We start from the raw sequence: 27,295 nt of genomic DNA on the forward strand, positions 1-27,295 counted from the left end.
AAAATCCATTTTCCGTCTCCCTGCCAACCACACCCCGGTAGGCACTCCCCTCCCTGGTGAAGGATAAAGGCTCTCCAGTCTGGGACGGTAGGTAGGTAGGTAGGTAGGTAGGGAAGGAGCCAGCGCTGGGTTCGCAGTGGCCTGTTGCTTTAGAGGGACTGTCACGGTAACCGGGCCATGCCGAGGTACACGGTGCACGTGCGTGGGGAATGGCTGGCGGTGCCCTGCCAGGACGGGAAGCTCACGGTAGGCTGGCTGGGCCGCGAGGCCGTGCGGCGCTACATGAAGAACAAACCGGACAACGGTGGCTTCGCCTCGGTGGATGAAGTGCGCTTCCTCGTACGCCGGTGCAAGGGCCTGGGCCTGCTGGATAACGAGGACCTGCTGGAGGTGGCCTTGGAGGACAATGAGTTCGTCGAAGTGGGTGAGTGGCCCCGCAGGGGAACGGGATGGACTGCCCTGGGATGGCCTGGAGGAAGCCACCCTCGTGTCAGGGGAAAGGATTTGAGAAAAAGCGGTTTGAGCACTTGACCTGTGGGTGCGGGGGTTTCCCAAGCTAAACTTTTCACCCACCTTTCCCTCAGCCTGCTGCAACAGATGCAGAGAGGCAGGTCCTAAGTGACAAGATTCTGCCCTTGAACCCAACCAAGGCTGCAGAGCTGAATGCCCTTGCAATTATAGACTCCTTCAGCCATCGGATAAACCTCAGCCGACCTAAGGCCGGCAGCACAGGGGTGCTGAGTTTTCAGATTTAAAAGAAGTGACCGCCAGAGTAGAACTTAGGTCCCGCGCCTACCTTCCTGCTTTTTGCTTTCCTGTATAAAGACGCTGAGGCCGTGGGGAAATGCAGGAGGTCCCGTTCCAGCAGCCATGGCTAGACCATGCAAGCTCAGTGTATGGAGGGGCCGTTCCCGGGTCTGGCAGCAGCCCAAAGGTGGCACCCTGTGGTCTGCAAGGCCCTCTCTCTCCTCTTCTTGTTTCAGTCATCGAAGGCGATGTCATGTCTCCTGACTTCATTCCCTCACAGCCGGAAGGAGTTTTCCTGTATCCTTTCTGCAGCCTCTTTGGTCAGCCCTGGAGGCCGGGCCTGATGTGGTGGGGCTGGGGCTTTTCCACACTGCCAGTCTGTTCCTTTACCTGGCTTCAGATACAGCAAATATCGGGAGCCTGAAAAGGTAAGCTGCAAGCCGCTGTTCTTTTTTGTGGGGAAAAATGAAGTCCTGTCATGTCTGGTGACATGATAACTGTCCCCTTTAAAGAGGAAGGGGTGCGTACCTGGGCGAATACCATACCTAAGGACAGGTTCAGCCAGCTCTGAGTGGTACTGCAGGGGACCTGGCCTCGATTTCCTGACTTTTCTTGTCCCGTTTCCTTGTAAGCCAGGCATGTTATTAGCACGCTAATGCCTCGTAACCATAATAAAACATCTTTGGCATCAGGCTGTGTCCAAGGCTAGCCCTCAGAAGGTTCCCCGACTCACTGAGATTCACTCCTTTTGTGCAGTACATTGCCTTAGATGGGGACAGTCTGAGCACGGAGGATCTGGTCAACTTGGGAAAGGGACGTTACAAGATAAAGGTATGTGGGGAGGGGGGAAAGAAGGGACGGTTCCACTTCCACTGTTCACGGAAGACTTTCATGTGCTCGCTCTGGCCCGTGCTTTCCTAGCTCACTTCAACTGCTGAGAAGAAGGTGCAGCAGTCGAGGGAAGTCATAGACAGCATCATAAAAGAAAAAACAGGTACCTCTTTCTCCGGCGGTCCTGACGTTATTTTTACGGACACACGTAAGAGTGAAAGCTCCTTTGAGTCTAATCACGAGGGTGTCGGCTTATTTTGTGTTCCAGTTGTTTACGGCATCACCACAGGCTTTGGGAAATTTGCCAGAACGGTAATCCCCGTCCACAAGCTACAGTAAGTCTCAGGTGCACGCGCTCGCGGCCCATCTGCCCCAACTTTGAGAGTTCGCCTCCAGGGAGGTCGTTCACGTTTGCCACGTGGACATTGATTGACCACTTGCTTTAGACCAGTGGTTCTCACCCTTCCTCACGCCGCGATTCTACAACACAGCTCCTCACGTCGTGGTGACCCCCAACCATACAATTATTTCGTTGCTACTCCATGACTGTAATTTTGCTACCGTTCTGAATCATAATATAAACATCTGATATGCAGGATGTCGGATATGCGACCCCCGAAGGAGTCGCAACCCATACGTTGAGAACCACTGTTTCAGACCAAGCCTTGGGTGGCAAACTCTCACACAACCCTGGAAGATAGCCAAGCTTCTCATGTATCTTGGTGAACAGTGTGAAGCTTGAGTTGACTTGTACCCAACTCATCACGAGAGAACAAGACCTGCTGTTTCCATTCACGGCCTGCGGCTGCCCATCTAAAATCTTACGGTTGTCCCCTTTATATTCCCAGCTGGAGGGAGCATGCTCATGCAAGGTGTCTAAGAGGGTTCTCATCTTTCTCTTTCAGGGAGCTCCAGGTCAACTTAGTTCGTTCCCATTCTTCAGGTAAATTGTTCCTAGCATTGGGTGCCTCCTAAATCACATTAGACCACGTGATTGACTAGATAGTGCTACCAGCCGCATCAGCTGATGTGTTCCAAGTGCATTCAAGGGCTGGGTACCGGGGACCCAGGAGTGTGAACAGATGGCATTAGACCAGACCAACCTTCTGCTGCAGCTTAGAACGGGCCTGGTGGAGGGATGGGCTTGAGATAGGAGCATGTATCCAATCCTATGAAGAGAGGAATGCATTTAGGAGAGAAAACAAGGCTAGCATTCAGGGCATGAGCTAGGTAGGATGAGCCCTGGGCCCAGCACACTGATGAAGCCATGTCAAAGCCGCCCTGCAGGTGAGGTCCACTGAAGGACTTTAAGGAAGGGATTGAGAAGGAGAACCTGGGCCTCCAGCTTGGTCTGGACAAGGCTTGGAGGAGAAAGACAGGCAACCGGCACCGCTGTCCACTCAGCTCAGAAAGCCAGGGGGAGACCGTCAGAAGGGGGGAAGGACCCAAGAGGTGGGGGCAGGCAGGAGGTGAGGGATTTGTCTTTGTTTTGTTTTCCTTCTTGAAGAAAAATGACAATTCTGCTCTGTAGGTGTCGGGAAACCACTCAGCCCCGAGAGGTGCCGGATGCTCTTGGCTTTGAGGATCAATGTTCTAGCCAAAGGATACAGCGGAATCTCCTTGGAGACCCTGAAACAAGTTATTGAAGTATTTAATGGTAAGGCCATGGATCCTTAGTTTGACTTTTCGGAGAAGTTGGCCACACCCCCAAAAGTAGATTTGGATGACTAGATGCCAAGGTTAAAAGGAAAATGATCAAGACGAGTGTAAAACAGGTTTGGCAAGGAGGAGAGTCAGGTAGCAGGAATGGCAGCTCGAGTTATTTCCATAAATGTCAACCCATCTTGTGGTATCTTTCATCTAGCGTTTAAGATAAGTGTGAGCCCTGCCAGTAAGTTCAGGCCTACACAGAGCTTTCTATTCAATGGTGCCCATATATGATCAGAGAAATTGCACCAAGTCATCCATGAACAAACATAATTCCTGGATTATGTCCATCCCAGAGACAGTGGTACCCAGGAATCTGAACTCTTAGTGTTTCCCAGATGATGGACAAGTTGCACTTGCACATGGAAATCTAACATTTTTAAAAGGTAGGTCAAAATGTGAAGAGGTTAACAACTGACTTGGCCATGAAGCCGTTGTGGGATAGGACATGATGCAGCACAACTCAGGCCTTAAAGGGGAGACCAGATTCTCAAGGCTCAGGAAGCCGTCCCTTCCCACAGCTCAGGATAAAACATCAGGTCACTGGGAATCCCAGGGATCTTTGGGGGAAAGGAAGAGGAAAAGAAATAAGGTCTCATGTCCTGCAGAGAAGACCAGATGCTTGAGTTGCTATGTAGAGGGGACAGGGGACTCATAAATGTGACACACTGACCAGTGAAGGTCACAGTCTACTGGCCATAGGGCTGTCTACACAGATCCATAGTGATCACAACACCCATCTGCAAGCTCTGCTCCACCACAAACCTCAAACCCAAGACAGTAGAACTCCAGCTCTGAATGCACCTATGCTCTGGTGGATGTGTTTAAGGCATCCCTGGGTCCCTGCTGCTCTGAGAATCCCCCAGGTCAGCTATAGTCTGGAAGCTGGCCTATGGTTGGCACTGATGTGTCTAACTGATATTATTTAGCAACAGCTGTGGAAACAATCACCACCATCAGGACTTTATTTTAGGAAACAGAAGCCTCCTTTTGGGGGGGGGGGGGGCGTTAACTCTTGGGGAAATTTCTAAAAAAACAGCACATGTGTATGCATAAATGGTCATAGTGTATGAGGTGATAACTGAATGACGAGAGAGAGAGAGAGAGAGAGAGAGAGAGAGAGAGAGAGAGAGAGAGAGAGAGAGAGAGAGAGAGAGAGGAGTTTTGCCTGCAAACTTATTGCCCTAAAGAACTGTGTTAATAATACTTTGGTGTGCCATGTCCTTCTAGAACAATCCATGGTTTTTAAAGTAAACATTTACAGTTTTTAAGCATTCTCCAACAGCTTTTAGTGACTGCATATAATCTGATCACATGAATGTCCCTTAATTCTGTATTTCGATTATTTCTAACTTTTTTTTTGTTGTTGTTGTTTTTTTGGTTTTTTTTTGAGACAGGGTTTCTCTGTGTAGCTTTGCGCCTATCCTGGATCTCACTCTGTAGACCAGGCTGGCCTCGAACTCACAAAGATTCACCTGCCTCTGCCTCCCGAGTGCTGGGATTAAAGGCGTGCGCCACCACCGCCCGGCTATTTCTAACTTTTTGCTCTTATAAACCAGGACATGATGAGCAACAGCTAGTTTATAATTGTGTTTCTGAGATATTACTAGAATCCCAAGAGTGGAGTCACGACAGCCTGAGCACCATGTCCTTCCTTCTGGATACCTGCCCGCCCCACATACACACATACACACATTTTCTCTCCCTCCTCCTTCCTCCCTCCCTCCCTCCCTCCCTCCCTTCCTTCTTCCCTCTTTTCTTCTTCCCTCCACACTCTCCTCTTTTATAACACCTCAGCTGGTCTCTCTCTCTCTCTCTCTCTCTCTCTCTCTCTGTGTGTGTGTGTGTGTGTGTGTGTGTGTGTGTGTGTGTGTGTGTGTGAGACATGGTTTCTCTGTGTAGCCCTGGCTGTCCTGGAACTTGCTCTGTAGACCAGGCTGGCCTTGAACTCAGAGATCCACCTGCCTCTGCTTCCCGAGTGCTGGGATTAAAGGCGTGCGCCACCACCGCCCAGCTAAACTGCTTCTCTTACACATTAGTTGTGCCTGAGAATTGATCCTCCTTGGCTATGTATGCCACAAAAGGACTCTAGACCCTGTTGGGAGTGAGGGTTGTCTTCACTGGCAGAGGAAAGATAACCACAATGGCGTAAGCGCTCTCGAGGTAACCGGTGCCTCCTTCTCACGCAGCCTCCTGCCTATCCTACGTTCCAGAGAAAGGAACTGTTGGTGCCAGTGGAGACCTCGCGCCCCTCTCTCATCTTGCTCTGGGACTCATTGGAGAAGGAAAGATGTGGTCCCCAAAGAGTGGCTGGGCTGATGCTAAATATGTAAGCCTCACATAACAGCTTCATCCGTAGCGATGCTCCTGAGCTGGAGCCAGGAGACTCTTGCGTGTGTGATGCCACTCTGTCTTTATGGCAGACAAGTTACAGGTAGTCAACTCCAGCCTAGGAGGCACACCAGGAAAGGAGACTGGCTTCCATATTCCCCTGCCAGCACCCAAGATGTGTGGATCTAGATGGGAACGCAGTCTTAATTTCAGGAATGTATTCCGCACTCATAAGACTGCTGGTGCCCACTGGGGAGGTCACACTAGGTCACAATTGTTTTGGGGAGCTCATCTTACAGGTGAGAGTTCTGAAAGACAGAAGAGTTTGCTCTGTGGCCTCTAGAAAGCACAATCTGTTCCCCTTGATGAGCTCACCAGAACAGTGTGTTTTACACAAAGCTTTTAATGTTTTCTTCATAAACAAATCTCAACTGAGCAGCCTACCGCATCATTTAAAGTGTCCTCTATGAGCAGGTATGAGAGGTACCCGAACAGTAAGTTAAAGAGACAGAGGACCAAGGAGGAAGAAGAAACTAGCTCACCCTTTGGGGGATCCGGGTTCCAGGTCATCTTTCTTCCATGCAGCCTATCTTGGTTCTACCTCTATGGACAATGTTTCCTCAACCACCTTCACATTGCAGCCAGCCTGAGCTTGGTCAACAGCAAATCCAAACACATCCTGGTTAAACTTCTAGCATGTCCCTCATCTTGAGGATAAAGTTCAGACATGATGTGGCTTCAAGAGTGTTGTTTTCCATGTGATCCCCACAGTCCCTTCTACCCAAGGCTCTCCATGGCAGAAACTAGAGTTAGCCTACAGCTCAAATATACTCTGGGCTAAGCAGATCGCTCAACACTTTGTCCCCATTTTTTTTTTCTTCTGAAAAGTCCTCTAGGAATCTACCCGCTCTGCTCCTCTGATCCTTTCCAGGTCACCCACACGTATGTGGTTATGTGTTATTTCTTCCCTATATATGCTCGCAAGCATTCAGCCTATGAGTGACCTGGTTGTCCTGAGCTTGGCAGTCTCTACTGTTCACACCCTCAGCTCAGCACAACACTGTACTTCAGTGAGAAGTCCTCAGACCCTGAGAAATAGACAGAGTTAAGTGACACTGGTCAGTCTTTCTCCTACTTTAACTCTATCCCCCCACCCTCCAGGAGAACCTCAATGTAGCAGCATCTTGTACTTTTATTATTTGAGAGAAAGCATATTCTGTCCCTCTCCTCTTGGGATTCTAGTTCTCCCTTGTTGAGGGGATTCCATAATCTCCTCTTCATTAGTGTGCACACATTTGCTCCCAAGTCCTGCTCTGAGGTTCTGTCGGTGACAGAGGTTGCAGAAACAAGGGCTGAGGACTATTTGGGGGTCCTGCTTTGGATGCAGAAGCATGCATATAGACAGCTAGCCCAGAGCCCAGCCTTATCTGAGAGCAGGTATATCTGGGTGAGTCTCAAACTTGATGCCCAACACAGAAGAACTTGAAAACAAAATGTATTCTGTAAGCAACCAAATTGCCTTGGTTCAAAAGTCCACAAGTTATTGAAAAACTAAGCCTGATTTCCAACTAAATAGACATAGACGCTGGCCCCAAGAATCTGGCCAGAACCAGTTTATGTAGGCATAATCTTTTATAAGACAAACTTTGGCACTGAAAGTACTTCACTGGGCTCCATATGAAATAAAAAAAAATTAAGCTGATATTTCAAATAATAACCACGTTTGTGCTTTTAATCATTCAACAGGTCCTAGAAGCCCATGGGTTGAAACCAGTTGTTTTGAAACCAAAAGAGGTAAGTCAAGAAAAACGTGTTTGTATTAACAAATCTTCACATATGCCCTGTCTTCATCCTCAATACCAGCCTCAGTGGTTCCTTAAAATAAACACAACTGATGTGTTGATTCACAGCTGCTCACTGGAGAAAGGGCTCCTCTGTGAATATTAAGATTAGTCATGACACAAGTCCCTGAGGGTTCTCTGAGAACATAAATTTCAAATCCAGTTTTTAAGGAGCTCGATAAGATCTGCTCAGTCAACCCCTGAAGATGCTCTCAGCCCCAGCCTTGGAGCAGGACAGTCTTCAGATGTCTTGTCTCTATGATGGTGAGAAAGTTAATAAAAACATAACACAGAGGGCTGACGGCGCTGCACATATTCTTCACTGCTGGGTCCCATGGCTGCCTTGACAGGGGAACGGTCATCGGGTACCCTTGGGCCAGCGCTGTGCTAATGATTCCAGCTGTGCTGCCGCTCAAGCCTGTGGATCTGCCCGACTGGCCCACACTTGTGAAAACACACCCACGGCACAGAGCTCAGCCGACTGGCCGGTTTCTCTCCTGCCGAAGCAGACGATATCAGATCTGCTCGTCTGTGGGTTCCTTACGGTGAACACAATAAGAAACTTTTCTTCCTTCCCACGCAGGGCCTGGCACTCATTAATGGGACACAGATGATCACTTCCCTGGGCTGTGAAGCTGTGGAGCGGGCCATTGCCATCGCCAGGCAGGCTGACATTGTGGCTGCCTTAACCCTTGAGGTGCTGAAGGGCACCACCAAAGCCTTCGATACCGGTCAGCAGGTTCTGTTTGCTTACTCATTCAACCAGGGCGACCTGGTTGACTTTTTAGGCTTGGAGGTGGAGGGGGTGGGTGGCAGGGAAGGGCGAGAAGCCCCACATGCTCCTAGTAGACCCAGGACTGCACAGCGTCACTGAGTCCTGTAGCAGTTCCACTCTGAAGACAGACACTGGCCTGGAGAGCCAAAGCAATCTGCTCCAGGTCACCCGGTAATCTGGGTGTTGCCAAACTAGGTATTGCTTTAAGAGTCAGTTTGTAAGACTCGAACATCCGGTAAAAAAGGGTCGGGGAGAGCGCAGTAGGTGAAGATCTTGTTTTGCAAATCCAAGGACCTAAGTTCAGTCCCCAGAACTGACTTTTTAAAAATTGGACGTGGTGGTGTGTGCTTGTCATCCGAGAGCTCAGGAGATGGAGACAGCATATCCCTAGGGCTCACTGGCCAGCCTAGCTTACTTGATGAGTTTCAGGCCAGTCAGGGACTCTGTCTCAAAGTGAAAATTTACAGGGAAGGTGAAGGTGGACAGTGCCTAAGGAATGGGACCCACACTTGTTCTCTGGCTTCCACACATACATTCATATACACTCGGCATTCATGTGCTCATGTATGTATAGACAGACAGAAACACACACACACACACACACACACACACACACACACACACACACACAGAGAGAGAGAGAGAGAGAGAGAGAGAGAGAGAGAGAGATTACAATTGCCCTGATAAGAAAATTGGGAAGGCAAAATGATATAAGTATCTGTATCTTCTCTAGAAATTAATGAATGTCAAGGGCTCCATGCTAATAATAAGTAAAGCAGAAAATGTCCAAAAATGACTCGGTCAAATTAAGCCACGATACGTGCTCTCTGTTACCTTCAGTCTGGTACCTTTGAGGGTGGGCCTGGAGTTAAGTTTCTAAGTGTAGTCTGCAAACAGTCTGTACTCCAACACGTGCAATAGAGACAACCAAGTAAAGGAAGATTTAACCTTTGGGTTGAAGCATTTAATTCTGCATGATGGATGAGACCCCCCAGGACTTTAGAGGACTCTGCCAGCACCGTGGATGGTCCTGCCCCCTCTGTGGCTCATTCTAATATCAGAATTGCTCAGACTTTTTTTTTTTTTTTTGCCTCCTTCAACTCTAGACATTCATGCTGTCCGCCCTCACCGAGGGCAAATTGAAGTTGCTTTCCGGTTCCGGTCACTCTTGGACTCGGACCACCACCCATCAGAAATTGCAGGTCTGGACACGTTTGGTTGGAGTGAGCTCTTTGGTGTTGTGTGTCCTGGGGAGACCAGTAATGTGTCGTCTGTTTTCTTCCCCGCCACCCCACCCACCCACCCCCCCGCCCTTCCTTGCACAGAAAGCCACAGGTTCTGTGACCGTGTCCAAGACGCGTACACCTTACGCTGCTGTCCACAGGTAAAGTCAAGAGACAGGAGGAGATCAGCAAAGGCTCTCGCCACAAATTCAGAGGGAAAACAATAGAAAAGAGAAGAGGAAGGTTTTAGAAAACCATGTCATGGCGGAATGTAATCCAAATCTCTCTACTGCTACTGTTAAAAATAGTGTCTTTTATATTTCCATTTCTCCCATCTAATCAATTTCTTACTGGGTCGGCTAAGCCTCCCATATCCTTTTTTTTTTTTTTTTGAGGGGTTTTTTGTTGTTGTTGTTTTGTTTTGTTTTTGTTTTTCGAGACAGGGTTTCTCTGTGTAGCTTTGCGCCTTTCCTGGATTTCGCTCTATAGACCAGGCTGGCCTCGAACTCACAGAGATCCTCCCGCCTCTGCCTCCCGCATGCTGGGATTAAAGGCGTGCGCCACCACCGCCCAGCAAACCTCCCATATCTTGGCCTCCTGTGTTGATGTACCACGACAGCTAAGTAGCATTGAAGAGTCTCACTGACTCTTCCTGTAGGGAAAAACTGAAGTCAGCCAGTCAGGACTGTTTACAAGCAAGTGTCATTCTGTCTTTCAGAATTCAAGTGCCTATGTGGCATGCCTTATCTTCATCTTATAAAATATAAACAATCATAAATGAATCTCTTACACAACTTTCAGTAAGAAATGTGTGCAGCTTTTTTTTAACATAATCTGACTGATGAGCAATTACGATCATCTCAAGAAACGATTTGTCAGTCACGTTCTGGTAGAGAGAAGAAAAAGGTGTTTTCCCTAGAATAACTACCCTCATTTACTGTGACTCAACAAGTCCTATTTGACTAGTTTATTAAGTAATAGTTTAGAAACTTCTATGGGAAAGAAGTTTGCCAATTTAACTAAAGCGTAGGAATAAGTCCTGACTTAAGAGCCTCTGCTCCTCTAAGAAAGATGACTGTCTCCAAATGATGGGCTCCGCTATCAGTGTCTCCCAAATACTAATTCATTGAATTTTCCCAACTGTGAAATTGGTACTGTCTCCCATTTTGCATTCAGGACCTGATGATCAGGCTTCGGTACCTTCCTTGCCCAAGATCCAAGATCATAGTACTAGATCTTTATCTCCTAGACTTCTGGGAGAAGCCAGGAAGTACACCATGGCTGTCCTGGGGCAAGGTGCAGGGTGACTGCTTTCCTTATGAGCATCTTTTTTTTTTTTTTTTTTTTTTTGGTTTTTTTCGAGACAGGGTTCCTCTGTGTAGTTTTGTGCCTTTCCTGGAACTCACGCTGTAGCCCAGGCTGGCCTCGAACTCACAAAGATCTGCCTGGCTCTGCCTCCCGAGTGCTGGGATTAAAGGTGAGCGCCGCCGCCGCCGCCGCCGCCGCCGCCGCCGCCACCACCACCACCTGGCACGAGCATCTTTAGTGTGATGTTTTATGATTCATGACATCAGGCCCTTGATGGCGACCGTCTGGGTGATCTCTGTGAGTTATGTCCAAGACATGCCTATAGTATCTTATTTACTTCTTATGAACAGAAAGGAGGCTCCCACCATCTACTTTCCAAGTCTCTGTTTCAACCAGAAACCTAACTTGCCTACATCCTACCACTGGAAATGCAATTCTTTGTGGCCAGAGCTGGCACTTTTTCCCATACCACAACATTTTGCCTATTAGTCTAATTATTTTTATATTTATTTTATGTATTATCTTACTGTGTTCTAATTTGTTTAGCTGAAAACTTACCAGTTGTCCTCATATCCTCAAGGAGCCAATTATACTTGGTATGATCATAACTGCAAAGCAGTTACAAGGAAAAGTCTGAAGATGCCATCTTTCAAGAATATTGGCTTTTTTTTTTTTTTTCTTTCCGAGACAGAGTTTCTCTGTGTAGCTTTGGAGCCTGTCCTGGAACTCACTCTGTAGACCAACCAGGCTGGCCTCGAACTCACAGAGATCCACCTGCCTCTGCCTCCCAAGTGCTGGGATTAAAGGCGTGTGCCACCACTGCCCGGCTGGAATATTGGCATTCTCACTGGGATATTAATCATAGACTTTATTTTTATTGTGCTTTAGGTCCACGGTGTGGTGAATGACACCATAGCGTTTGTGAAGGACATCATCACTACAGAGCTCAACAGTGCCACAGACAACCCTGTATCTTTTGCATGTTCTACGCATGTGCTGTTTTCTCTAGCTGGCTGTGTGAGGGGCTCTCTGTGTCGAATGATCCCATCTCACAGGGAGATGAGTAAGTCCCTGAAGCCGAGCACTCAGTGGCTTCTTCTAGGTCAGAGTCAGTAAGTGGCAGAAGCAGACATGTGAACCTGCTCTTAGGTTTTGAGTCTAGCATGCTGCGCTTTTAAAATTGGCCCACAAAAGATCAAGGCAGCGCCTGCAGCCTTGGCGGATACGTTTCACCGAGGCACTGATTGAAAACCCGCTGCTGAGGTTGTTGCAGATCTGATCAGAGCCTTCTTGACTGGCCTTTCCTTCTGCAGCCTGGTTCTAGTGATGCAGGGTGCTTATTTCCGGTGATGTAAGACATCCCCATCCCCAGACTTCTTTCTGGCGTGGGCTTGACTCGGGCCAGAGTATCTGTATCCGTACACACAGTAAGAATGCTTTCATTCCTTGTGGAGGATGCTTTTCTTCCCTTAACGGGATCCCTTCCCCCTAGAGAATCTGTTTTCTTTCTTTGAAGCTGAGATAATTAGTCGGGGTCGAGTCTTCACAGGCAGTCAGTCCTCTTAAGAACCCTTTCTTCCCGTTCCACGGCTGCCTCCTTTCTCCATACAGGAGAGACGGCTGAGGGAGGCTCACAGCCCTGGTGAACAGATGGTGGGTTACCCCACAGCTGGGGGAGGCTTCCCAGCCGAGGTCGGAGTGTGCTTTTGCTGTAAGCCTGCTTTAAGATTTCACTTTATGTTCTCTGAGATCGCCTCGCGGTGAGTTCAAACCGGCAGTCGATAATCCTTGGGATCGTTAATCTCTCACTCACTGTCCCAGAAGGAACAGTGGTTCTCACGCCTGTCGTGTGGCCTGATCTCGTGGGTTTGTTCTTCTTCAAAAGACCCTTGGTTGTGGATGAATTTTCAGGTAGCTGAGAGCGCCTCTAGTACTGATGTTCCCAGAGGGAACAGGCTTCTCCGTGCTGTACTGCAGGGAAAGAGCGCTGATTGCAAAATGCCACGTAGTTAGGGAAGCCACAAGTTGCTGGAACGCTAATGACCAACACAGTTGGGAAACAAGAGAATAATACAACATGTTGTGTTTTTAAAATAGAGCAGCAGTCGATGCAGGGATGCGGAGGACGGAGAGAAGACTGTATCTGTGTGGGGGATTGGCTGTAGGACTCTCTTCCCATTGCAAAATCTTTGTGTGCTCAAGTCTCTAATCTACCGCGGATGGCGTACACGCTTCTTCCTGTATACGTTTACGTCCTCTCTAGATTACCTGTGACACTTAATACAACGGAAACACTACAGAAGTAGTTGTTTTATTGTATTATTTAGGGAATAATGACAAGAAAATATCTGCACACACTCAGTATAGACAATTTTTTCTTCCAAATATTGTCATTCGGAGGTTGGCTCATACCACAGTTGCAAACTCTGATAATGAATAGCTAAATAGATTGTTTATAAAGCCCAGAGGGAAGACATGATCTTTGGGAACCAGGATGAAGGGTATTTTATTATATTTGCCCTTGTGCCTGTGGGCTTAAGCAAAGTGTGTGATAGACTGGAACAATTCCTGGGGGTAATCACATTCCGGGAGTCCAAAGTTCCCTCCCGCTGAAATAGGTCTGTAGGGCCTGTTGACTGTTGAACACTCACACAGGATCTCCTAGGACAGAGTGGGAAAACAGTCCCAGAGTTGATTACTCCAGATGTTTTGATCTGTGTTCTATCAGCCAAATCGTCTGATTCAACAGCTTCTTCTATGGAGCATGGGTCCACAGCTCCACAGAGGAAACAGAATTTGGTTTCAAGCCAGTGGCTACTGTTTTAGGTTTTGACTACAAGTGTTAATTAAATTGGCAGATTAGTTAAGTTATGGGAGTCAACATCACTGATCTCAAGAGAAAACATCTCATGCCCCATGCTTTTGGGCTCCAATTACCTGCACACAATTTACCTTCAGTGTGTGTGTGTGTGTGTGTGTGTGTGTGTGTGTGTGTGTGTGTGTGTGTGTGTCTGTGTCTGTGGTATGTGTGTGTTGTTTGTGTGTGTGTGTGTGTCTGTGTCTGTGGTGTGTGGTGTGTGTGTGTGTGTGTGTGTATCTGTGTATATGTGTGTGTGTGTGTGTGTGTGTGTGTGTTCCTGTCAACAACTGCTCATGGGAAGACTTGTCTTTCCCTATATCTGTACGATGACTGCCACTTCACTACTAAAAACAAGTGGATGGGGGGTAGGAAGTTACCTTTGAAGTGGCCAACAATGTTATGTTTAAGCCTTAACCTGTTTTTGAAAGATGGTTTTTGCCAGTCGAGGAGAGACAATTTCAGGAGGCAACTTCCACGGTGAATACCCAGCCAAAGTAAGCTTTCTGAGTGTGCTCCTGACCCCGGAAGTCCGTGCCGGTGCAGGCCAGCTGAACTGAGGTGTTTTTTTAGGCCCTGGACTATTTGGCCATTGGCATCCACGAACTTGCGGCAATCAGTGAACGAAGAATCGAAAGGCTGTGTAACCCCTCCCTCAGCGAGCTGCCTGCCTTCCTGGTGGCTGAAGGAGGTCTGAACTCGGGGTTCATGATAGCCCACTGCACGGCAGCAGCCCTGGGTAAGCACACTACCGTTCGTCAGCACATAAGCCGCCCGTGGGCCTCCCAGGTTCCCCGAAAGTGGCAGCATTTGCCTTGGAATGAGCTCTGATGTTGCTCCACTTCCTTGGACTTCCTGCCTCTCACATTTAGCACAGCAAGCAGATTGAATCTTCACATTTCCTTAGAGAAAATAAAACCTAAACAAGAGAATGCTGGAGGGTAATAATGTAACCTTGAGGCATAAATGGAAAATTGCCCCAGAGAAAGCAATCCTGACATTGCATTTGAACATCTATGTAGCTTTGCCCCCCCCCCCAGCCCAAAGACTATCAGAGGGGAAAAAAAAGACAGACGATTATAGTTGATGGCAAAACTTGAGCCAGACCAAATGCTTAAACTCTGCAGATCTTCTATTAGATCGACTACCCACTAAAAGATTAAGATGCTCTCAAAATATATAAAAATACTTCCAGGAAGCAATATGCCTCCTGGAGACTAGGCTTCCGTGAAGCCGGTTTCTGATTTGAGTTTGCAAGGAGCAGATAACTAAGGCACCAGAACAATGCCTGTCACAGAGTTAGTGCCAGTGGCCTTGCATATTTCCCCTCACTTAACCGGAACACTACCAGGAGGGAGCGAGGCCCTGTTCTCTTCTCCATTGGCCAGGTGAATAATCAGAGATTCCAGAAGCTGAGTGGCTTTTCCAATATCGCACAGTAGTTGGATGCAGAGCAGAACTCAAGTACAGCCATATTGGTACCCAACTTCGTGCACTCGCTGCCTCGATCTCTTTTTATCATCATCACCACCATCACCACCACCACCACCACCATCACCACCACCACCACCACCATCATCACCACCACCACCACCACCACCACCACCACCACCACCACCACCACCACTACCACCACCACCATCATTTAAGCACTTTAGTAACAGGTACTTTCAGTTGGTTGACTTAAATCAATGGTAAGCTTGTTACAAATTAAAAATGAAATTAAAAAAAAATCCCAACCAGATTATGAAACAACTTAAAAATCTTCAATGGCAGCTGGGCGGCAATGGCACATGCCTTTAATCCCCAGCACTATGAGGCAGAGCCAGGTGGATCTCTGTGAGTTCGAGGCCAGCTTGGTCTACAGGGCAAGATCCAGGACAGGCACTAAAACTACACAGAGAAACCCTGTCTCTAAAAACAAAAACAACAACAAAAAAAATCTTCAGTGTCATATTGAGGAAAACCAGACATAGATAGATAAATAGATAGATAGATAGATAGATAGATAGATAGATAGATAGATAGAGGTAATAAGCAACAAAACCTGTTTGTCATTATCCAAAAGAGACATCTTTAGGTAAAAGTATTTATTCTAACCACATGCTTTGTGGACAATGCAGATAGCTCCATCTTATGTGGCCAAGTGACAAAAGACAAGTCCTTAGGGTCTTCAGCTGCCATCTTTGTATTTCCTGTTGCTGGAATGCCATGCCCTGTGTCCCTGATTGGATGACTAAATGCTTGATGGAATGGCCGATACCCTGCCATTTACTCAGGTCCGCCCTGCTCAGCATAAGCAGATGAGTCCTCCGTGGGTGGATGGCCTGCTTGCATCTTGTGGTTTAAGATTCTCTGGGTATTTGGGTTGTGATTGAAGTTGCAACACTTTGAGGTGGCTACTGACCTTGGGTCTTATCTCCTTGGTTCTCATTACCCTCGCCATCACTGTCATCTCTAGGCTGTCTTCCAGGATGAGGAACCCTGTGGAATCATGGCCTGTAACCCCAAACACAGCCTGGCTCACTGGTCTGTCTTGCTGTCTCTCTCTCCAGCTGTCAGCACCCTCTCTATCTAGTCTCCCTGCACGAGAGGGTTAGAATAGGGTGGTCCCAGGATGTAGAAAGTGGGGAACCTCTGTCTAAAATAGCGTGGGCATTGTTGGGCCTGGCCTTCTGGTCCCTCGGTCTTTCCTAACTCTTATAATTCTGGTAACCCTGATGGTAACTGCATGGAGGACCTCTACCACATAAAGACGGTCTACAATGGTTGTAGTAGGCTATGTCTTTACTGCCTTGGGCTTGAATTCCACCAGGGCCTGCAGCCTTTACCGCCTCCGCACATCTTTCCTGGTATCATTCCTCTCAATCAAACCATACCCATTTCTTACAATGAAACCACTTTACTGTTCTGAAAAACCTTCTTTCCCCGGCAGGTGCTGTGGGTATGAGGCTGCCTGGGGTCCTGGCCTACATGCTGTTGGTTGCTGTGATGGTGGCTGGGATGCATTGCGGGAGCTGTGGCTCCTCCAAGGGTGTGATAGTCACTAGGCTGCTGGGACAGTGGGGTTGCTCTGGATTCTCAGGAATCCACTCTCTCTGTTCCCGCTGCTGTTCCATACCAACCATCTTGGGTTCATCAGTACATCATCTTAAAGTAGAGTAGCCAGATTCAACAACAACCAAAAATGTAGGATGCCCAGTTCTATTTGGATTACTTGGGATCTACTTGTGCTTGAAACAAAACAAAACAAAACAAAAACAACCAAACACTGGTTTTTATCCAAAAATCCCAGTTCAGCTGAGCATCCTGTATTTTCTTTAGCAGTCTTACCTCAGAGGACTAGGTACCATGATGGTTAATTGAAAGCATCCAGTGGCTTCTAAACCCCAGATCTGCCATTACAATCAGTGTGGTGTCAGGCCTCTTTATCTTGGTGATAATTCCTCAGCTCTCCGTGGTGTAGACTACATGATGGTAACTGTACCTTAAATCGGGCTGTCTTGAGTATTAAATGGACTAATTATACTTATAAAGTCTTGGGGCTCTGCTTGGCCTCAGGAGCACTAACTAAACAGTAATTTCTATTTTAATAATAGTCCCCCCCCTTTTTTGGGGGGGGGGGGGGAGACAGCCCTAGCTAGCAGAGAACTCAGAGGTAGACCAGGCTGACCTGGATCTTTTAAGAGATTCGTCTGCCTCTGACTTCCCAGTGCTGGACTTAAAGGCATGGGGGACACCATGCCGAACAATAAGATACTCAGAAGCTCTTCCCCACTCATACTTCTCACTCAAACTCAATACAAGCCACTTAGCGAGAACCACCTAGTTCACCTTCTTCTCTGGCGCGGTATTGTCTACTTGCTCACTTCGTGGTTTCTAAAGCACATCCTAACACAGAGACTTCTCACTTTATGGAGGTCGTGGGGCAACAGGACTTGAGTTCTAGGCAAGACTATGGGCCTTGGGGAGACTGGCTTGAATGAGTTCATCCTCATGAGCTGCCCACTGAAAATGGACTTTCTTATTTAATTCAGTCATTCATTTATTTTTGGGTACTTGGAAGTCTGTACTTCCTACAAAGGTCCTTGTCAACACAACCCTCATTTCATACGGTACCAGGGTACAATTTTGAGTGCCAGAACTTGAGAGATCTTGTACAAACCAGGACAAAGTTGGTCACCCTAGTTTAAACCTGGACCCTTGAGGGGTGGGATTCCTTCTATCAGTGGTCCTCAACCTCCCAAATGCTGTGACCCTTTGATACAGTTCTTCACGGTGCGGTGACCCCCCCACCATAAAATTACCTTCATTGCTAGTTCATAGCTGTAACTTTGTTACTTTTATGACTCATAATGTAAACAGCTGTGTTTTCTGATGGTGTTAGCCAAGCCCTGTGAAAGAATTGTTTGAGCCCAGGGGTCATGACCCACAGGTTGAGAACCAGTGTCTTACATCATCGGAAAGAGAAGCTGTTTTCTAGATCCGTAGAAGAGGAGGAAAGACTTTGAGTTTGACCTTTTCTAACATCCAGAACTGAGAACAAGGTTTGGGTCTTTGCTCCTTAAGGTATAGTCTTCAGTATGGCGTATGAAGGATGCCGTATGGCAACAATATGGCATCACATGGGAGTTTATTAAAGTAATGGGAACTCAGAGCCTATCCCAAACTCAGTATCTGCACTGTAGCATGTAACGTGGGAACTCAGGTTTGAGAGACCCCAGTATAGATGCCCCTCACTTCCTAGACATCACTGGTTATCACGAAGTCCTTGTTCAAGCCCCAAACACCTACTTACATGGTCTTGGAACTGTCTCAGCAATTCATTGTTGCCCAAGGTCTGCAGACCCAGCATCGGTTTTCAGTGCCAGCCCTAAATGCTAATCTGGCTTTTCTCCCAACATAAGCAAATCACTCTTGAGTAGCTAGACTCATCCATCATGCTCCCCACCCCATCCCCACCCATCTCGAGGGCATGCTAAATGCTTCTAGCATTTTTGGCATGGTTTTGTAATGTGAGCATGCCCACATTCTCATCTCCTCCTTATCTCCGAACTCACCAGGATCGTAGGACCCTCCCCACTTTGGGAGAACACTGACCCGTGTGTTTTCCACTGTGGCTGTGCGCCATCTGGTCAAGGGCCCCTGGAGAGGTCCTTCCATGCTGTGGAGACTTTGAAGGGAGCTGTGTATTATTTTAGCAGCATTTCTTTTAGGGATGCTCCTTCACTTGCACTGGTCTCTTGCAGTTTCGGAGAACAAGGCTCTCTGTCATCCTTCATCTGTGGACTCACTCTCGACCAGCGCCGCCACGGAGGACCACGTCTCCATGGGAGGATGGGCAGCCAGGAAGGCCCTCAGGGTCGTCGAGCATGTAGAACAAGGTAAAGCCAGCACTGGGAGGCGGGTCTTTCTCGGAATGGAATCACTGCCCACAGAATCAGTATTCTTTGGAAACTCATTTGAAATACAGATCCTCTGACCCCTCCCAGAAACACTAGGGAGAGGAGAGGAGTGTAGCTAAAGAGCTTTCCGGGTGATTCTGTCCCTCACTGAAGACTAAGAACTAAGGATCTATGCAGAGATAATCTGGTTCCTTGTATAGCTTTGTTTTAATGAGGTGGGGTTTTTCTTTGTTTGTTTTGATATCTGAAAGTGGAGAGAAGAGGACCATGAACCCTAGCAAGCCTCAACTTGATTCAAAAGCCCAAATATTTGCTTCCTGTTTTTTTGTTTTCCCAAATTATCTGCAAGCAAATCTCTATGTTGTTCATATATACTTTCTCTCTTTAATATGAATAGTTCCAGGCTGGAGAGATGGCTCAGTGAGTAAGAGCACATAATACTCTTGTAGAGAACTTTTTTTTTTTTTTTTTTTTGGTTTTGGTTTTTCGAGACAGGGTTTCTCTGTGTAGCTTTGGAGCCTTTCCTGGAACTCACTCTGTAGACCAGGCTGGCCTGGAACTCACAGAGATCCACCTGGCTCTGCCTCCTGAGTGCTGGGATTAAAGGTGTGCGCCACCACCGCCCGGCTCTTGTAGAGAACTTAAGTTCAGTCACCAGAATCCATGTCAGGTAACTGCCTGTAACTCCAACTCTGGAGTCATCTGGCCACCTCTGGCCTCCAGGAGTCCCAACATTTATGCGCATGCACGCTCACAGCGCGCACGCGCGCGCGCGCGCGCGCGCACACACACACACACACACACACGTATATATGCATATATTTCTAAGTATAACCCGCCAGGTCTGTATAACGTAAACTGGATGTTTGGTATTGGACAACCACTTAGTGTGTTTCTCAGAGGGGAAGACTTCATTCTCCTGTTCTCGGCATTCCTCAGTTGCCTGTAGTTCTTTGCTTGGGCTTCCCCCATCCACATTAACATGTCTACTGGTATTGCCCTCATTCAACTCCTGTTATCAGACCTTTCCTCTCAGCCAGGACGCCGTTCCACACCCAACAAAATTAAACAGCTGAGCCCTGGTATCATCAGCACCAAATACACATTCAAAATCCCCCAGCCGCAGCGCCTCAGCCTGTCCGTTGGGTTTATTCAAACGGGGATTCCAGGCCCCTGTTTTAAATTCTGCTGTCAGGATTCCAAGCTGCTTCTCCTCCAGGGTCATCCTGTGCCCCTTGCTTTTCTTCTGGCTTTTGACTCAGCAACACACCAGACTAGTTTTCCAGCAATAAGATTGATGTTCTGGATTTTCCGGTAGCTTCTTTGTGATATCAGTTTCATGTTTTCTTTCCCCTAGGCATTTCTGATGTAGTGACATTGATTTGAGTTTTTGTTTGGGCAAATGTTTTCATTTGCCTGGACTGGAATGGCTGGGGCCATACAGTAGCTCTCCACCCATCTTTATGGGAGCCGGCCGGAGATGTATTGCCATCCGGAGTGGATGCACAATGTTATGTGCCTACTGGCAGAGTTTAAAGACACCCATTTCTCCATATCCTCAGCTGCACTTGCTATCTGTCTATCATAGTGTTTATCTGAATGTTCACACGTCGGATGGTTCCCCTCTAGATACACAGCCCCGACCAAAGTGTGAAGAGTTGCCCTTATCTATCCCCACCTCTTCTATCTAATCCATCGACACACCAACGCTGTCTTCCAAACACATCAAGTCAAGCCCATCACCTCCTTCTCCTTAATCTCCTATGCAGTCACCACCCATCACGAAACAGGGCAAGCATCCGCAAACGTAATCGAGACCACACCATGCCCCAGCTGGAAATGTGCCGGTTACTTTTCAGCACTCAAAACTTCCTTATCCACCCCACTTCCTTCGGCCTAGAAGCCCGGCACGATCTGGTATCTGCCTCTTGCTGCCCCTTCTCTCACTCTCTCTCCATCCCGGAACCACAGTGATGGCCTGCGGTGACAGGGAACACATCACCTGCAGCTCCGACTCCAAGGACGTCTGGTCCCTTCTCACTCCATCCATGTCGCTGCTCAAACTTCTCACACATCTCCCTTGGCTTCAGCCAGAACAGTAGCTGGCATTTTTTCCTTCCTTTTTTGTTTTGTTTTGTTCTGATAGCACTTGGTGCCTCTAGTACAGTTAGACATGTTTGTCTTTCCATAATGGCAAGGCTCTCGTCCGCCTTGGCCATATCACTAGATGGACCTGGTTCAGATTTAGTGCTCAAATGTTTGCATGGTGGCAAATGGCCACCTGGTTCATCCGTGCTGTGCTCTCTGTTCATAACATGTAAGAGAACTCAGCCACAGGTCAGTAAGAACCAGCTGTATGACAAGCCTGTAGGTGATGGGCTTGTGACTTAAGTTTGTTTTGATTACAAGTGTTCGGCAAACATCTTCAAATTCTGGAATCCAGCAGTGCTGGCTCTAAGTAGGAGATCTGGGCCTGCTTGTCACCGTGCCCACTCACCGTCCTTGCTTACGTCACTAGCAGGGGAGGATGGAAAGTATAGACAGGCACCTGCCACCTGAGCGGAGTACGGAACAGAGTGGGCGAGAGGCACCCATCTCCTGCCCTTACAGAAACCAAGTCTGTTCGGAGGAGCAAACCCTGGCCAACCTGCCAGCTCTTTGTGGTAATTAACAAAATGCTGAAGGGGAGAGAGTTACAGCAGGAAAAGGCAGAACCTGATGAGATCTGAAGGGATCAGAAATGGCATCTTCAAAGGAGAACCCATGAGTAAGACCTGGGTTCTTAGTATGAACATATGGTTCTCTCTCTCTCTCTCTCTCTCTCTCTCTCTCTCTCTCTCTCTCTCTCTCTCTCTCTCTCTCTGTGTGTGTGTGTCTCTCTCTCTCTCTCTCTCTGTCTCTCTCTCTCTCTCTGTCTCTCTGTCTCTGTCTCTCTCTGTGTGTGTGTGTGTGTCTGTGTGTGTGTGTGTGTGTGTGAAGTGAATTACTGTTATGAGGGAAAGGGAAGAGGTATGCAAAAAGTAAGTTGTTTTTGGATGCATTACAGTGACGCCATGGGGCATCCAAGAACAGAGGCCAAAGCCTGGGGAAGTGCTGCTGGGTGATTGATGGTCAGTGCTCTGTGTCTAGAGGTAGCCGGAGGTGACCAGGGGTATGAGGTGCAGGAGCATGGCCTTGATGAAGCAGTTGCAGGGGGATGAAAGGGGACTTGAAGGATAACGGCTGACTGGAAGAAGGGAAGAAACTGGGTCAAAGGGAACACCTCGTAGAACAGGGCGGCAGAGCTCTGAAGGGAGTATGGGGGGGGGTATGAAGTCAAGACAGTTCTAGAGACAAGGTCATGCATTCAAATTGGCCCCGTGGTAGGTAAAAGCACCAGACATGTTTTCAATGCATCTAAGTAACATATACATTTGCAAGATAGCTGAGGAGTGCTGTTATTTATTTGCTTAGGATAGTTTTATTTCTTTTTAATTTGAAGTAAATGTTTTTTTTAATAGAGTATATTCTGGTCACAGTTTCCATTCCAATCACAGTTTTCCCTCCCCCATCACCTCCTAGGTCCTCAGAAAGGCCAATAAAACAAATAAACCAGAATAAAACAAAGCAAACAAAAGAAAAAAGGAAAAGCACACACACACACACACACACACACACACACACACACACACATATACACACACAGAGAGAGAAATATACATACCCATGCACACACACAAAACCCATGGAAACACAAAATCAGCTCCAACAATAACACTGAATTCACTTTGTTTTGGCTGTCTAGTGCTGGGCACGGGACCTCCCTTAAGTGTGTTTTGTCTACCCAGTGATGCTCCCTTGAAGAAAACTAATTTTTCCTTTGCAAGCAGTTGTCACTTGGAGATAGCTTCTGGGTTAGGGATGGGATGGGGGCTTGTGTCTACTTCTTTTCTCACTTCTGGGGCCCCATCTGGCTTGAACCTGTGCTGGCCCTGTGCATGCTGCCATAGTCTGTGTGAGTTCATATGCATGTCAGTCCTGGTGTGTCTGGAAGGCACGGTTTCCTTGGTCTCTTCCATCCCCTCTGGCTCCTACAATCTCTCTTCCCTAAGACCTGAGGGGAGAGGTTCCACGAAGACATCCCATTTAGAACTGAGTGTTCCAAGGTCTCTCGCTCGCTGCCCAGTGCCCAGCTGTGAGTCTCTCTACATTAGTTCCCATCTACTCCAGGAGGAATCTTCTCTGATGATGGCTGAGTGAGACACTGATCTATGGGTATAGCAGAATGTCGTTAGGAGTGATTTTATTGCTGTGTCCCTTTATTAGAGCAATAGTATTTGGTTTCTTTTCTTCTAGGTCCATGGCCAATCTAGTCTCAGGTTCATGGCCCCCTGAGCAGTGTCAGGCACAGGGTTCATCTCATGGAGTGGGCTTTAAATCCAATCAGAGAGTGGTTGGTGACTCCCACAACTTTTGTACCGCTACTGTACCAGTGTATCATGCAGACAGGTCACCATTGTAGGTGGAGGGGTTTATACCTTGGTTGGGGTTTAGCTTTCTCTTCTGGTAGCGTACAGAGAACCGTCCAGTGCAGTGAATACCAGTCAGCAGGGGTGAAGGCTCCAGTTAGGCACCGGCGTGGCTCCTCCATGTTCAACGAGATATGTAGATGTTGTCTTCAGCCACAGGGCCTTACTGTCAGCTTATGGAAAGCTACCAGCAGGCTTGGAAATAGCCTGAGTGCTGGGAATAAAGGTGTGTGCCACCACCACCACCACCTCTCAGCTAGAATCTTTAACATAGGCTTTTTTCCCCCCTTGAGAACTTCAGTTCAGAGTGGTTAACCCAGATGGTAGATTAAAAATATTTGACTTCTTGCTTTTGAGTTTATAAAGCACATTACACATTCAGGTGAGTACAGAAAGGTCACAAAGGAGACAGGGTAAATAATCCACTGTGGACCTAGAAGAGCTGCATCATTATTTAGTGAAATTGGGACTCCAAGCAGGGATGGGGGTTCTCATGTAGCGCCCCCTCCCCATCCACATGACATAACCACTGGCCGGCAAACCTTGGTGAAAGGGGGACTGGCAGATTGTGCCAATGGAGCCTAATGGGCAGCTCCCTTTGTGGGTTAGGAACACGACTAATCTCTCCCGGTAAATCTTTCAATTCTCCAGCTCATCAATGAAGATATAACCAAGAGCTTAGAAAAAAGAGGTTTAAGCTGGATGGTGGTGGCTCATGCTTTGAATCCCAGTACTTGGGAGGCAGAAGCAGGCAGATCTTTGTGAGTTCAAGACCAGCCTGTTCTACAGAGTGAGTTCCAGGACAGCCAAGGCTGTTCACAGTAAAACACTGTCTCAAAAAAACCAAGAGGAAAAAAAAAAAGAGGCTTAAATTAAAACTAACTTAGGCCTGGAGCTGTGTGTATGTAGCTCAGTTGGTATAGTGTTTGCTTCCTAGCATGCACAGGCCCTGGATTCAATCCAGGCACCGCATAAACTGGTTGTAATAGGTGCATACCTGTAATACCAGCACTTTAAGGCAATTTCATTCTTTCACTACACAGAAAGCCAGCTGCCCATTGCAGTTGGCTCCTGATAGTTCCAATTCTGCATGATTTCGGCCCCATGAGGATGAAGCCAGACTTGAACTGACCATTAACTGCTTCCACGTCTTTGTTTCAGTCCTGGCCATCGAGCTTCTCGCTGCCTGCCAGGGCATAGAGTTTCTACGGCCCCTGAAAACAACCACTCCGCTGGAGAAGGTGTATGACCTGGTGCGCTCTGTGGTCAGGTAAAGTCAACGGGTCTCCGGGACTGACCCCATTTCAGAGCGGTGGGTCTGTGCAGAGGCAGGTGTGCAGCGGCTGATGGCTTGATCTGCTTTCTCTGTAGGCCCTGGATCAAAGATCGCTTCATGGCCCCGGACATCGAAGCAGCCCACAGGCTGCTTCTGGAGCAAAAGGCAAGCTGACCACTTGATGGGCGTGAGGAAGGGAAATGGGAGCTGAGGGTGGAGAGACACTGTCTTAGCCTGTCTCTCCTGGCTGTCCCTAGGAAGAGAACACAAAAGTAGAGAGCTGATTTGCAAGATGACGAAAAGCTGTTGATAGTTCCCCCAAGGACCCAGCTTGGACGCAGATACTGACTATGGAAGGTTTAGACGTGGTTTTAAGTGGAGGGTGGAGACAGTATTCATGAGGAGACTATGAGGGTGGTAGCTCTTTAGCCTTCTGTAAGCCGTCCTCTGCCGTGCTAACACACTTTCTCCAGCTGAGGTTAGCACAGCTCCCACCACCGAGTGAAGAAGACACTGTGAAGGCCCAGGGTTCCACTGTGTCCCTGCACCTGCCTGCTCGGCAAGATAGTTTTCTTTACCGCTCATCTCCTCTGGTTATATTGGCCATAGACTTGGGAACTTGATACAGATGCCTAAAAGACTGGGTCATCTTTTAAAATACATACACACAAAACAAAAGCATGCATCCTATGCAAATTAATACACATGTGTATTTTATATGTGTATTATATATCTTTATATATATAAGATGTATGCATATGTATGTAAACATATATCTTTTATATATATGCCATACACACACACATACACACACACACACACACTTTTTAAAAAATGCTTTAATGCCGGGCGGTGGTGGCGCACGCCTTTAATCCCAGCACTCGGGAGGCAGAGCCAGGCGGATCTCTGTGAGTTCGAGGCCAGTCTGGGCTACCAAGTGAGTTCCAGGAGAGGCGCAAAGCTACACAGAGAAACCCTGTCTCGAAAAACCAAAAAAAAAAAAAAATGCTTTAAAACTTTTGAGTCATTGGTGTCACATTCCCTAGAATCATTTGATTTCCCTTAGAGCTCTGACTGTTCTGGGGGAACAAACGTTCCCTTTAAACTTCACAACTCTGATTTCTATATCCTTTGAGGGAACACATCTCCCATGAGGGGGTTAGCTTGTAAAGAATACATGTTCTTTTCCAGGGTGTTTTAGATAGTAGCTCAGACTGTGTAGCTCAGGCTGGCTCAGGACTCATTGAGCAGCCCAGGCTGGCCTCAAGCTTAGGCCAATCTTCTTCCCTTGGTATATTCCAGAACCAGAGAGTGTTAGGATTCAGGTAGGAGCCACCACACTCGCTAAGAGTATATCTTGTGAGGTCATAGGATGGGAAAGATTCCTTGGCTATCAGGGGCCACAAGCAGAAAGAAAGGAAACTACAAACCAAAAATGGAGCCTTAAGAAAATAGGTAGGCAGATGGAGAGGAAAGCCTAGCCATGGAGGTGACAGTCTTATCATTGAATACCAATTCAGCTTCCATTCCCGGTGAAGGGTGGAAGCTGACGCTGACTTGTCCCTGGTGATGCTTATGGGGCTGGGATGACACGGGCTGTGTTTGCATACTTCTGGCCATAGAAACACAACGTTGGGGGAATTCCCTGTACCACCTTTCAGCTTCCAAGCCTTGTGCGCTGCTCTATCTACCAGATTCCCAAGTAAGCATGCAGAGTTTCGCTCTGAGCTGCCAAGGTTCTGTTTGGGTTTTGTGGATTTGCTTGCTTTGCTCCGAAGTAGGAAGCCGCTTCAACACCTTTACAGCGTGAGCTTGGTTCTGGACTTTGTATTTTAAAATCCTTTAAAGTATCAAGCAGCTAATTGACACGGACTCTGTGTCAAATGGCTCAAAATACAAGCAAGTGAGCTGCTATGTGTTTGGCCAGGTACAGAGGGTGCTTTGATTTGGGGCGAAGCTCACGTTTCATCACAGCATGTGGAAACAACCTTGTCCGTAATTGGACTTTGTCCCCTCCTTGCCTCTCAGGTTTGGGAAGTTGCTGCACCGTACATTGAGAAATACAGAATGGAACACATCCCAGAATCCAGGCCGCTTTCTCCAACCGCGTTTTCATTAGAATCCCTGCGAAAGAATTCAGTCACAATCCCAGAGTCTGACGATCTTTAATGGGCTTCCTCGTGGTCGGGCACATCAGACATGCCTGAGCCCAACACAGCAGTGGTGTGCTGCAGGAGGGGCCCAGGGGGACCGCCCATGACGCGAAGAACTCATCTCTTTTCAAACATGCTCTGGTTAGGTCGGCAGCGGCGGTAGCCAAGCAGTTGCGGAACGGAGAGCCTTGTCCTTGTTGTCACGGTTTGCGGAGTCCTGGCTGTCTTTGGGTCACGGCGTTTTCTTTTTTGACAATACAAACAGGCTACTTACTCTTAAGAATGGCCACAGTTCCATAGGTCTATTTTTACTCTTAGTATTAGGAAACTCAA

At 47.7% G+C, this 27,295-nt stretch overlaps 1 protein-coding gene across 1 annotated transcript; it reads left to right on the forward strand.

The window, feature by feature from the left end:
• The first annotated feature begins 177 nt into the window (after nucleotides 1–177).
• Hal (histidine ammonia-lyase) lies at nucleotides 178–27,295 on the forward strand. The gene is made up of 20 exons (XM_052753762.1): nucleotides 178–424; nucleotides 984–1,044; nucleotides 1,148–1,175; nucleotides 1,504–1,578; nucleotides 1,669–1,741; nucleotides 1,847–1,913; nucleotides 2,484–2,521; nucleotides 3,110–3,235; nucleotides 5,475–5,614; nucleotides 7,363–7,410; nucleotides 8,041–8,188; nucleotides 9,339–9,434; nucleotides 9,558–9,616; nucleotides 11,652–11,732; nucleotides 14,052–14,117; nucleotides 14,194–14,359; nucleotides 18,870–19,004; nucleotides 24,695–24,803; nucleotides 24,905–24,974; nucleotides 26,838–27,295. The coding sequence occupies exons 1-20, from the start codon at nucleotides 178–180 to the stop codon at nucleotides 26,976–26,978; spliced, it is 1,974 nt and encodes a 657-aa protein (XP_052609722.1). The 3' UTR covers nucleotides 26,979–27,295.

This window comes from Peromyscus californicus, unplaced genomic scaffold (assembly GCF_007827085.1).
Source record: "Peromyscus californicus insignis strain IS unplaced genomic scaffold, ASM782708v3 Scaffold_24__1_contigs__length_46423439, whole genome shotgun sequence".
In the NCBI taxonomy this organism is placed as follows: Eukaryota; Metazoa; Chordata; class Mammalia; order Rodentia; family Cricetidae; genus Peromyscus; species Peromyscus californicus.